Below are 12,500 nucleotides of genomic sequence, written 5' to 3'. Positions count from 1 at the left end.
TATTCATATATGTATGTATGTTTGTATATATATGTATGTCTGTATATATACATATACATATATGTATACATATGTATATGTATGTGTGCATGTATATATACACATATATATGTGCACACACACACACACACACACACACACACACACACACACACACACACACACACACACACACACACACACACACACACACACACACACACACATATATAACATTTTATCACTACCTGTGAGTTTCGGTTGACAGTACCTCCCTCCCCCATGTTAGAGATCCTAGCCTTTTCTGTTGAGGATATGGTAATAACCTATTTTGGATGGTCCATATGTCTTGACATTCTGGTATTAGCTTAAAAAAATTAATGGACTGTAATGATGTGAACATTATAATTAATCAAAATGTTCGAAAGCTATAGTGTTCCCTTTATATATAGTATGTAAACATTGCTCAATAATAGTACTAATAAGAAAAATAGCTTGTATTACCTAATATTCAAAAGTAAATTACCTTTCAAAATGATTAATTTTGCTGCCAGGGTATATCTCCTTATAGGTAATGTATTTATCCCAGTCATATAGGTTCAGAAGCTGATTAGCTCCATTTATTTCTCCAGTCCTTGACGCAACAGCTATGACATAGCCTTCAGCATGAAGCTCCTGTAAAATCTCAGATGCCTCTTTATAAGGCTTAACCTTTTTATTCCGATGATCAACAACCTTCCCGTTTCTGAAATAACCAGTGTGAGTTAGACAGTTCATAACATTACTGGAATTGATCCATACTGTACAGATTAAAGATAAAATGTTGCAACAAAAATAAAAGAATAAATTATCAATTTTCATCCGACTAATTTGCTAATCTTCAAATCTAAAAGCACAAAATACGGAATGGAGATTATGCATGAAACAAAAATAGGATTATGTTTATCAAGCATGCAATAATTAACCTTAACAATAGATATTAAATTAATATAACTGGAATTTAATTTTTTATACCTTCACAAATATCAATACTAAGAACTAATTTTTCACACGCCATTTGTATACTTACTTGTCCTTTTTGAAGGGAGGTGTCACATGTGTGTCTACCCAGAAGGGCCAGAGAGTATAATCTGTGGAAAAATTTCAGATAAGTAAATACTTTTTTTTAAACTTTGTCTAAACCCTTTTCCTTAACCCTGGAAGGGAAAATCATTTCCCCTTAAACCATTTTTATTGTATACCAAGATTCTACAATTTTAAATCATCAGGGTACTTTCCCATTTACATAATCCTGATTTTGAAAACTTTTATTATTTTTTCCCCGTCTTAAATTTTAAAAGATTTTAATATCTTTATGAAATTAATAAATTCATAATATCATAAAAAATAAAGGATATACATAATATTTAATTATGGAAATAAATTTTTCCTACTGTATTCTAATAAATTAATGTTATTATATAATTCCTATAAATAGACATAAATATATTGTATATTTTAATATTATATTTAAATTATATTATATCTTATATATTATTTTATATGATATATATATTATATAATATATATATATATATATATATCTTTATATATTTTATATATATATATTTTAAATATTATTATTATATAGGATATATATTAATATATAATAATATTATTATATATATATATATATATATATATATATATTATATATATATATATTAATATATATATTTATATATATATATATATATATAATATATATATACTATTTTATTCCCTTATATATATTTAAAATTATATATTTTATAATAAAATAATATATATATCATATCTTCTATAAAATAATATATATCCTATTTTCTATTATATATAATATTTTATATAAAATATATAATAATTCATATTATATATAATATAATATATCTATATAAAATATATACTATATATATATCTATATATATATAAAATCTAATTATTACTTATATATATATATATATATCTATATATTATACTTTATATAATAATATATATATCATCATCATCATAAAGGGGCTAACCCGACGGGGGCGCATGGCCGGATCCACCCTTCGCTTCCAGCCACGAGATCCCTCGAGGCGAGCCCTCCAGGCAGGCACAACGGCCCATCTCTATTTTCCTCGCGACAGGTCTCGTCGAGCTGCCCAAGCCATGATCTCCTAGGACGTCCCACAAGTCTCCTTCACCCAGGTTGTCTCGCAGAGAGACAACCTGATGGCAGGGTCGTCCATAGGGAGGCGAGCTAGGTGGCCATATAGCCTGAGTTGGCGATCCCGGATTATGCAAGTAACAGTCCCATCCCAGCCCTCACGGTGGTAACCCCCGGGTTGGACACTGGTCCTGCCAACTGTACCCCATGATCCGGCAAAGGGGACTTGTTACAAAAGGCATCAAGGCGAGACTCCAAGGCACTGGATAGCGCCAGGTTTTCGCTTCCATAGAGCAAAACTGACAGTATCAAGGGCCTTGAGACACGCAGCTTGGGTCCTTCTGCATAGGTCCCCGACATTTTCCAAACGCTCTTGTTGATCGGTTAAATGGCTCCTGTTGCCAGCCCAAATCCGTCTACTGACTTCCGGGTCTGACAACCCAGAGATATGGATTTACGCTACCAAGGTATGTAAAACTTTCTGTGACTTCAACGTCCTCGCCGCAAGCATGGATCGACTAAAACGGGTTTCCCCTAACAGGCCCCAAAGCCCTGAATCTTGGTCTTGGCCCCGGAGACCTCTAAGCCTAGGGGCTTCGCCTCATTGCCTAAATGCATCAAGAGCCGCCACAGTGACTCCAAGGACTCAGATAGGATGGCAACATCGTCGGCAAAGTCAAGGTCTGAGACCTTAATATTGCCTAGTTTGCTCCGCACTGGACTTTGGCTAGTAGCGCTGCCCATTATCCAGTCCATCAAGTGTTGAAAGTGGGGTGCAAGGACACAGCCTTGCCTCATCCTGAATTAACAGGGAAGAAGTTCGACATACCCCCACCACACCTTTAAGCACTTTCAGTACCAGTATAGAGGCTTGCTATCAGGCCAATAATCTGTGTGGGAATTCCCCTGAGCTCAGGATCTCCCATAGCGATTCCCGATGCACCAGTCAAACGCCTTTCTTGAGGTCGATTAGGCTGCAAGAAACCCACGACCAAACCCCACGACGGCTTTTCCACAATTACTCGAAGCGCTAGTATAAAAGGGTCTATTGTGGACTTGCCAGGAGTAAATCCAGACTGCTCCGGCCCTTTTGGTGCCTAAGTAGGTGGTTGCGGATCCGTTTCAGAAGAATGTGAGCGAGAACCTTGCCTGGTATGCTGAGCAGTGTAAGGCCCCCGGTAGTTGTTTACAGTCCCATCGATCCCCTTTCCCCTTCCAGAGGGGGATGACCACGCCCCTCAGCAGGTCAGGGGGAATGGTACCAGACTGCCAAATGGCAGTCAGGACTGTATGCAGGCCCCGAGCCATAGGTTCACCCCCAGCCTTTAGCAGTTCAGCAGGGATATCACATATGCCTGCAGCTTTTCCCACTCTTCAGCTTGGAAATCGCCAGCCAAACCTCTGTTAGGGTGGGAGGTTCCTCGCTGATGGGTGGGTCCGGCACAGGCACTGAGACATCGCTTGCATCCAAGCTAACTGTTGGGGATCCACCTGGTACAAACTGTTCAAAATACTCAGCCCAACGTTCACGAACCCCAACATGATCTGAGATGATCCTCATCCGCTGATCGACTGCAGCCCATCTGTGAGGAGGGCTTAGGGTTCTTTTTTTCTCAGGGCTTGGTAGGCAGGGCAAAGGCCCATTTACCGAAAATGGCCTTCGACCTCCTCAGCAAGATTCCTGATGAACTGTTCCTTGTCCCTTCTCAGCAGTGTCCGAGCCCTACGCACCATGGAATGACGCAAGACTTGATTCCCATTCAGCCGAGCCTTGCGGCACGCTTCAGTGGCCTCTAATATCTCCAGGGAGATGGTATTCTGCCTTGTCCTTGGGCGTACGCCAATGGACTCCTGAGCTGCTTCGAGTGTTACGGCTTGAAGACTCCCACAAGCAACTGGATCCGTCAGGTTGCTGGTTTCTGAGAATCGGTCAGAGCCCTGCCGTGGTGAACCCACGGGCACACTCCTCCTCCCTTAGTCTGCCCAAAGTGAAACACCTTAGGGTGGCCACTGGGGGGCGGGATTTTAGAAGTGGACCTGCAGGGTAGCCACAAGCAGCCTATGGTCGGTGCCACAGAACTCAGCACTCCGGTAAACCCTGCAGTTCTGGAGGATCCTCCATCGCGTGCTGACAAGAATGTGGTCGATCTCCTTGGCCATTTTTACCGTATCGCTGTACCAAGTCCCAGAGATGCGAGTTGGAGCGCTGGTACCAGGAGCCAGAGATCCTCATTTTCTGGGGACCTAGCAAAGTCCCGGAAAAGGAGGCTATTTCTCGCTGGTGGGATCATATATATATGTATATATATATATATATATATATATTATATATATATTATATATATATATATATACTATATATATATATATAAAATATATATATATATATATATATATAATATATATATTATATTTTTATATATTTATATATATATTATATATATATATAATATAAATTTTATATATATATTATATAATTTTATATATATATAATCTATAATATATATTATATATAAATTTTATACCATATATATATATATATTATATATATATATAATATCATATATATATAAAATATTTATCTATATTATATATATATATTATATCTTCTTCTATATATATATATTATATACTAATATATATATATATATATATATGTATATATCTTTTCTTATATATATATATATTATATATACTACATATCTACTCATATCTTTATATATATATATTTAAAATTTATATCTTATATTATTTATATATCTATATATTATATATATATATATATATATCTATATCTATATAATCTATATATATATATATATCTTATCTTTTCTTATTATTATTAATATAATCTATTATATATATATATAAAACTATTATTATATCTTATATATTCATATAGTATCTTCTATATTATCTTATCTATATTATATATTATATATATTCTACTATATTATACTTATATATCTTTACTATTTCTATATATCTCTATATATTTATTCTATTTCTTTATATTCTCTATTCATATATAATCCTTCTCTATTTCTCTTCTATATCTCGTTCTCTTTCTTTTATTTATATATTTTTTTTTATCTTTCTTATCTTTTCTATTCTATTATTTCTTATTTCTCCTAATTTTTCTATTTTTATCTCTTATTTTCCTTATCTCTTTTTTCTTCTCTCTATTTTGTTCTATTTCCTCTCTTTTTATTCTTTCTTCTTTTCTATCTTCTTTTCTCTTTTGTATATTTCTCTTTCTTTTCTTTACTCTTTACTCTTATGTTTATATATTCCCTTTTCTACTTCTTCTCTTTCTTTGCTTCGTCTCTCTTCTTTATCTCTTTTTATCTATTTTCTCTTCTATCGCCTTTTCTCCTTATTCTTTCTCTTTCTCTCTTCTTATCTCTTTCTCTCTATCTTCTATTCTATTTTCCTTCTTCTCCATTCTCTTATCTTCTCTTTTCTCTCTATCTCTCTTTTCATCTCTCTTACTTTCTCTATCTCTTCTCTCTCTATTTATCTCTCTTTTTACTATTTTCTTCTATTTTTACTCTTCTCTCGTCTCTCTTCTTTTCTGTATATTTCTCTACCTCTTCGCTTCTCTATTCTATATTCTTTTTACTTTTCATTCTCTTCTCTTTTTATCTTCTTCTTCGTTTTCTCTTCTCTATTCTTCTCTCTTCTCTTCTTCTATTCTCTCTCTCTCTTTCTTCTCTCTCTCTCTATCTCTTTCTCTCTCTCTTCTTTCTCTCTCTATCTCTTCTCCCTCTCTCCTTTTCTCTCTCTCTCTCTTCTCTCTTCTCTCTCTCTCTCTCTTCTCTCTTCGTCCTCTATTTTTCCTCTTTCTTACTCCTTCTCTCTTCTCTATTCTCTTCTCCTCTTATCTCTCTCTCTCTTCTCTTTCTCTATCTCTCTCTCACTCTCTCTCTCTCTTCTTCTCTCTCTCCCCCCTCCCTCGCCTCCTTTCCGGCTTTCTCGGCCTCCCCCTCTCTCTCTCCTGTCCCTCTCCCTTCCTCCTCCTTGTCCTCTCCTCCCTCCCCTCGCCCTCTTCTTCCCCCCGCTCGGTCCCCTGCCTTTCCCTCTATCGTGCCCCCCCTCCCCTTTCTTCCCCTCCTCCCCTTCACCTCCACCCCCCTTCCCGTCCCCCTCCTGTCCTCCGCTGGGCGGGGGCCTGCCCTTTTCCCCGGCCTCTTGCTTTTCGCCCCTGCGGTCCTTTCTCTGTGTCCTTCTCGCTCCCCTCCGCCTCGCTCCTTGGTCCCCCCCCCCCGGCCGCTCCTCTCCCTGGTTTGCGCCCCTGGCTGTCCCCGCTCCTGCTGGATCCCGTCTAGTCCGTCCTTCCCTGGTGCTGGGCTCCCCTGCTCGCCCCCCCCTTCCCGTCTTGCTGGGGGTCGGGCCTTTCTCGGTAATACCCTTCGCCCTGCCTACCACCCCCTGAAAACTGCCCTGCCCTCCTCCCGTGACTGCAGTCCGCCCCGCGGATGGCCGGTCATCTCAGACCCTGTTGGGGTTCGTGCCCGTTGGGCTGGTTTTTTGCGTTTTTTCCCGGTGGTCCTCCACCGTTGCTTGGTCCCCGCGTGTCCCCGTGCCTGTGCCGGCCCCCCCACCCGCGAGGACCCTCCTACCCCCCCGGGTTGGCTGGCGATTTCCAGCTGACGGTGGGAAGCTGCAGGCCCTTGTGTTCCCTGCTGCCCTGCTGGCTGGGGGTGCCCTTGGCTCGGGGCCTCCCCTCAGCCCCCTGCTGCCTTTTGGGCCCGTCTGGCCCCCTTCCCCCTGACCTGCTGCGGGCGTGGTCCCCCCTCTCTGGGGGGGCCGGGGTCGATGGGCCTGTGCCCCTCCCGGTGGCCTTCCCCTGCTCCCCCTCCCAGGTTCTCGCTCCCTTCTTCTGCCCGGTCCCCCACCCCTACTTGGCACCCGAGCCCGGGCAGTCTGGTTTCTCCTGGCAGTCCACATGACCGTTCTGCGCTTCGGTATTGTGGCCGCCGTCGTGGTTTGGTCGTGGGTTGCTTGCAGCCTACATCGACCCCCCGGGCGTTTGACTGGGTGCCTGGGGTCGCTTGGGAGATCCTGGGGCTCGGGGATTCCGCCCCGTTTTGGCCTGGGCAGCCTCTACTGGTCCGGGTGCTGTGTGTGGGTGGGGTATGTCGCCCTTCTTCCCTGTTCTTCGGGATGAGGCCGGCTGTGCCCCTTGCACCCCCCTTTTCCCCCTTGTTGGCTGGTAGGGGCCCGCGCTCCTAGCCAAGTCGTGCGGGCACCCTGGCTTTGGGTCCCCGCCCCTTGCCTTTGCCGCGTGTTGCCTCCTTCTGGTCCTTGGGTCACTTGTGGCGGCTCTTGTGCATTTGCTGGGCGGGCCCCTAGGCTTGGGGTCTCCTGGCCCCAGCCAGTTCAGGACCTTTGGGGCCTGTTGGGGCCCGTTCGTCGATCCATGCTTGCGGCGAGGACTTGGTCCCGAATTTTCCCCCTCCTTGGTGCGTGTCCCATTCTCTGGGTTGTCAGACCAGGAGTCAGTGCCGGTTGGTCTGGCACGGGGCCCCTGCTCGTCCCCCGGCGTTTTGGGTGTCGGTCCCTTGCGAGGCCAGCTGCGTGTTTTCCCCGGCCTTGCTCCTGTCTTTTTTGCTCTATGGAGCAAAACCCTGGCCGTTTCCCCCGTGCCTTGGGTCTCCGCCTTGCTGCCTTTTGTAACAGTCCCTTCGCCGGATCAGGGGGTACAGTTGGCAGGCCCACGTGTCCCAACCGCGGTTACACCGTGGACGGGCCTGGGACCTGTTCCTTCCCTTCCGGGTCGCCAACTCGGCTTATGGCCACCTGCTCGCCTCCCTTGGCCGACCCTGCCCATCGGGTTGTCTCTCTGCGAGACAACCCTGGGTGAAGGGACTTGTGGGACGTCCTAGGAGATCATGGCTTGGGCAGCTCGACGAGACCTGTCGCGAGAACTAGAGTGGGCCGTGTGCCTGCCTGGAGACTCCCCCTCGAGGGTCTCGTGCTGGGAAGCGAAAGGGGGGTCCGGCCATGCGCCCCCCTCGGCGTTACCCCTTGAGGTATGTTATTATATTTTATTATTATGTTTATATATGTTATTTTTTTTTTTTTTTTTTTCGATTGTTATTTCTTTATTTTATTTATTCATTCTTGTTTTATTCTTTTTTTTTTTTTTTATTTTTTTTTTATACCTTTTTTTTTTTTTTTTTTCTTTTTTTTTTTTTTTCTTTTTTTTTTATTTTTTTTTATTTTTTTTTTCCCCCCTTTTTTCTTTTTTTTCCCTTCCCCCCCCTTTTTTTTTTCTCTCTTTTCTCTCCCCCCCATTTTTCTTTTTTCCTTTTTTTTCCTTTTCTTTCCCCCTAAAAATTTTTTTTTTTATTTCCCCCTCCCTACTTTACTTCCCCCTTTTTTCTTTTCTTTTCTTTTTTTATCCCCTCTTTTCTTCTTTCCCTTCTATTTTCTCTTCTCTCTCTTATCTCTTTCCTTTCTATCCTTTTTTCTATCTTTTTTTTTGTTTATCTTCTCATTTTTTTTTTTTGCCAAAAAGTTTGATTTCCCAAACCCCCCGGGTTTTTTTCGTCCCGTGGTTTTTGTGAATTTTGTTACACAATGGGTCCCCCATGGGCTCGCCTCCAGGAGCATCGTAGGCCCTCGCTGATCTTGTTTCCCTTCCTTGAAGGGGGGAAAAAAACGTTTTTCCTTTTAAATAAATTTATACAAAGAGATGGGGGGGGGTGATGTTTTTTAAAGATTATTAAAATCTTTTTAAAATTTAAGACAATGAAAAGCAAAAAATCCTTTTCCAAAAAATCAAGGAAAAGGGGAAACAGGGGAGAAAAGGGAGGACTAATAAGTGCCCCCCTTTATGACTAGCACTTTAGAGCATCTATGTGTGAATACCAAAAAATAAAACCCTTTTTTACAGTGGGCATGGCATGTATTCTTTCCAAACGTGCCGATTGGGTTAAGTGAAATATGTTAATATGTTAGATTGCTTAATGTATTAAAATGAAATGTTTATTTGATTACTCTGATTTTTCCACAGATTATACTCTCTGGCCCTTCTGGGTAGACCACTTGACACCCTCCCTTCAAAAGGCAAATAAGTATACAAATGGCGGGGAAAAATTATTTTTTGTTTATATTTGTGAAGGTAAAAAAATTAAATTCCTTTTTATTATTTAATATCTATTTTTGGTTAATTTTTTCTGCTTGTAAAAATAACCTATTTTTGTTTTATCATAATCTCCATTCCGTATTTTTGCTTTTAGATTTGAAATTTGCAAATTAGTGGATGAAAATTGATAATTTTTTTTTTTTTTTGTTCAACATTTTTTTTTTTAATCTTACAGTAGGGATAAATTTCCAGTAATGTTATAAACTGTCTAACTCCACTGGTTATTTCAAAAGGGGAAGGTTGTTATCACGGAAAAAAAGGTTAAGCAAAAAAAGAGGCATCTGAGATTTTACGGACTTCAGCTAAAGGGCTATTCAACTTTTTTGCTAAAGGCTGGAGAAATAAGGGAGCAAATCACTTCTAAACCTATATGACTGGGATAAATACATTACCTATAAGGAGATAACCCTGGCGAAAAATTTAAATATTTTAAAAGGGAAATTTAACTTTTGAATATTAGGTAATACAAGCTATTTTTTTTTATTAGTATATTATTGGAAATGTTTACAACTATATATGGGGAACACTATAGTTTTTTCGAACATTTTATTAATTATAATGTTCCATCATTACATCCTTAATTTTTTTAAGCAATACCAGAATGTCAAACATATGGACCCACAAAAAAGGTTATTACCCTATCCTAAACAGAAAGTAGGATCTCTAACATGGGGAGGGAGGTCTGTCAACCGAAACTCACAGGTATGATAAAATGTTATTATGTGTGTGTGTGTGTGTGTTTGTTGTGTTTGTGTTGGTGGTGTTTTGTGTGGTGTGTGGTGTGTGTTTTTGTTTTGTGTGTGTGTGTGTGTGCACAATATATTGTATATACATCACCATACATATACATTTATCAAATGTATATTTTATCAGACATACATACACTACATACTACACATATATTTATTGTTGTTATATATCACAACAATTATATTATAATATATTATTTAAAAATATTATATTTATATATATATATAAATATTAACAAACATCATACATATATGAATAAATAAGAAAATTATATATACTTAAATACATAATTTGTTAATTACATATATATTTTATGTATATGCATAAAAAATTTTTTTATATATATCTTGTTATTGTATATATAAAATTTATTTTTATATTTATATATATAATTTATATATATATTATTATATTATATTATATTTATATTATTGCAAGATAAAATTGTGAAAAAATTTTGGTCAAAATAACTTTTTATCACTAAAATCTTTTTTTGACATATATAATTATTGAGTATATGACTTCGGGTGCTGTAGAAGATTTCGGGGTGCCCACCATAAATCCCATAATATTAATCTTAATCTCATTATTGAAAAAAGGGAATTGCTGCATCAGGTAAAATTAAGAATACTTCTATTTTCAAAATTAAAGCAAAATCAAAGGGTAGAGTTTTGGACATGCTCTTCTTTGATGACGGCCAGGAACCCAAAGGGGGTTTGGATACGATTGGGGGGGGCTTATGATCTTTATTGGATGGTGTCCCAGAATGTGATCAGAGAAGGGGCAAAGATTTTTTGCCCGACTGAGGCAGGACCTAGTCTGATTCAGCTAATTAGCAAAATACTGTTTAGTGTTTATACTAAAATGCATGATTGAATTTCATTTATTTTAAAAAAGTTCTTTATTGAAACATATGCAAAACCCCCTTATCTTTGATACTTTTTGACACATTTGCCCTTTATTGCCATGTTTGGGAAAACCTTTAAAACGTGCCTCTCCCTTGATACATTTTTGATGCACTCTAGCCGCTAATGGGAGCACAATTTTTTTTCTATGTATTTCACACAGTCTAAAATAAGTTTATTTTTTTCTTTATTAAAAATTTTGCTTGAAAAGTTTTTTTGAAAAAAATTCATTTAAAAGGGTTTTTTAAATTTTTTTCTGCCCATATTTTGTACATCAAATATATTTTTCACTTGATATGGGTAAAATTCACTTGATATAACTTTACAAGCTCAAATTACAAAAAAAAAAAGGGCTGTGTATCTTGATTTTTGATATATTAAATCAGTACACAATTTTTGCTAAGATTATTGGAATTATCAAGTTGCTGATTCAGCCCAAAGTTCCTCGAAAACAGTAAAAAAGATGCAAACCTCATGTAACTTCCACTTTCATGGGAAACACAATTAAAAAACAAAATTTTTGACTAAATGTGAGACGTACTTTTGAAAGTTTCCAAAATTTTTTCAAAATGAAGCGTGGTTGTATAAATAATAAAGTTGCAGAGTAGTCAGGTATTTTTTCCCTGTTTTGCTTGTGATTTAAAAATTTATACCTCATATTAAGTATCTTCCCAGTTAGCACAATGGCAAAAATACATCCGGCCCCTTGTAAAGTAATTTGTTTTTCTGTATTTGCACATAGATGGTCTACAAGTGCTTAGTCACCAAGGCTCCTAAATTATTCCCACTTTCTACCCTTTACCCCTTTTTTTTGATTTATGTAAGGGGCCCTTTTGGGATTTTTCTTGTCTTAAAATGAAAAAATAATGAATTAAAAAAATATATTTCAAATTGTATACAACATTATAGGAGAAGTAAAAATAAATAAAAAATCAAAAAAAAACCCCCGGGAAACAACGTATACATATCATTAAACCTGTCATTTTTCTGTTTACATATGGTGATATTTTGGGAAAATCAGATTGCAGAAAATATTGGGTATCACAAAAAAGGGGCCTATTTGTTTTTATAGCGGGGCAAATTTTACGTCAGTAAAAGGTGAAATTTATTTAGTTTATTTTCCCAAAACCATAACCTTCTACTATGCGAGGTTAGAAAAAAAGGGTGTAAAGTTATTACTTAGAAATTTGTCTTTTAAAAATTTGGGTTTTTTTGTTGGCCTTTTTCAGTATTGGGGTTTCCCGGGGTTTCCCTTTGTGGGGCTTCCCGTTTTGTAGAAAAAATCCTTGATTTTTTGACAATGAACGATTCCCCGGAGTCTTTTCCCGTTAAGCAGCATTGCACTGCTGCTTAATTTATGCTACAATAAATTAAAGGCTGAAATTTGTCTTGGGCCTGGAAATATGGCCCGGGTTTTGTGGAAGTGAAATGAAATGATCCTCAATCTACATTTTGTATTTTCTCCTAATAGTAGGCTAAACTCTTTGGAGTTTTGTATGGAAGGTTTTAAAATGTTTTAAATTTTTTTTTTTGTTTTTTATGT

General features: G+C 38.3%; 2 protein-coding genes across 2 annotated transcripts in view; both read right to left on the bottom strand.

Moving 5' to 3' along the window:
- The window catches only part of LOC119576396 (magnesium-dependent phosphatase 1-like), a 7,929-nt gene extending 830 nt beyond the window's left edge, over positions 1-7,099 (bottom strand). Inside the window, exons 1-3 of the mRNA XM_037924078.1 lie at positions 7,054-7,099; positions 1,049-1,109; positions 506-724 (exon numbers count right to left, since the gene is read on the bottom strand). Of these exons, the coding sequence (XP_037780006.1) occupies positions 506-724; positions 1,049-1,109; positions 7,054-7,099 (326 nt within the window). The remainder of the gene's footprint in view (positions 1-505; positions 725-1,048; positions 1,110-7,053) is intronic.
- Positions 7,100-7,160: 61 nt separating this feature from the next.
- On the bottom strand, positions 7,161-9,914 carry LOC119576390 (basic salivary proline-rich protein 3-like). The gene is made up of 4 exons (XM_037924065.1): positions 9,900-9,914; positions 9,695-9,710; positions 8,732-8,797; positions 7,161-7,834 (listed from the first exon to the last, which is right to left on the bottom strand). Exons 1-4 carry the CDS (start codon positions 9,912-9,914, stop codon positions 7,161-7,163), a joined length of 771 nt encoding a protein of 256 aa, XP_037779993.1.
- Positions 9,915-12,500: the final 2,586 nt, after the last annotated feature.

This window comes from Penaeus monodon, chromosome 1 (genome assembly GCF_015228065.2).
Source record: "Penaeus monodon isolate SGIC_2016 chromosome 1, NSTDA_Pmon_1, whole genome shotgun sequence".
NCBI lineage: Eukaryota > Metazoa > Arthropoda > Malacostraca > Decapoda > Penaeidae > Penaeus > Penaeus monodon.
The sequence above is the reverse complement of the archived record's forward strand: the minus strand, read 5'-3'. Positions and strand labels throughout refer to the sequence as shown.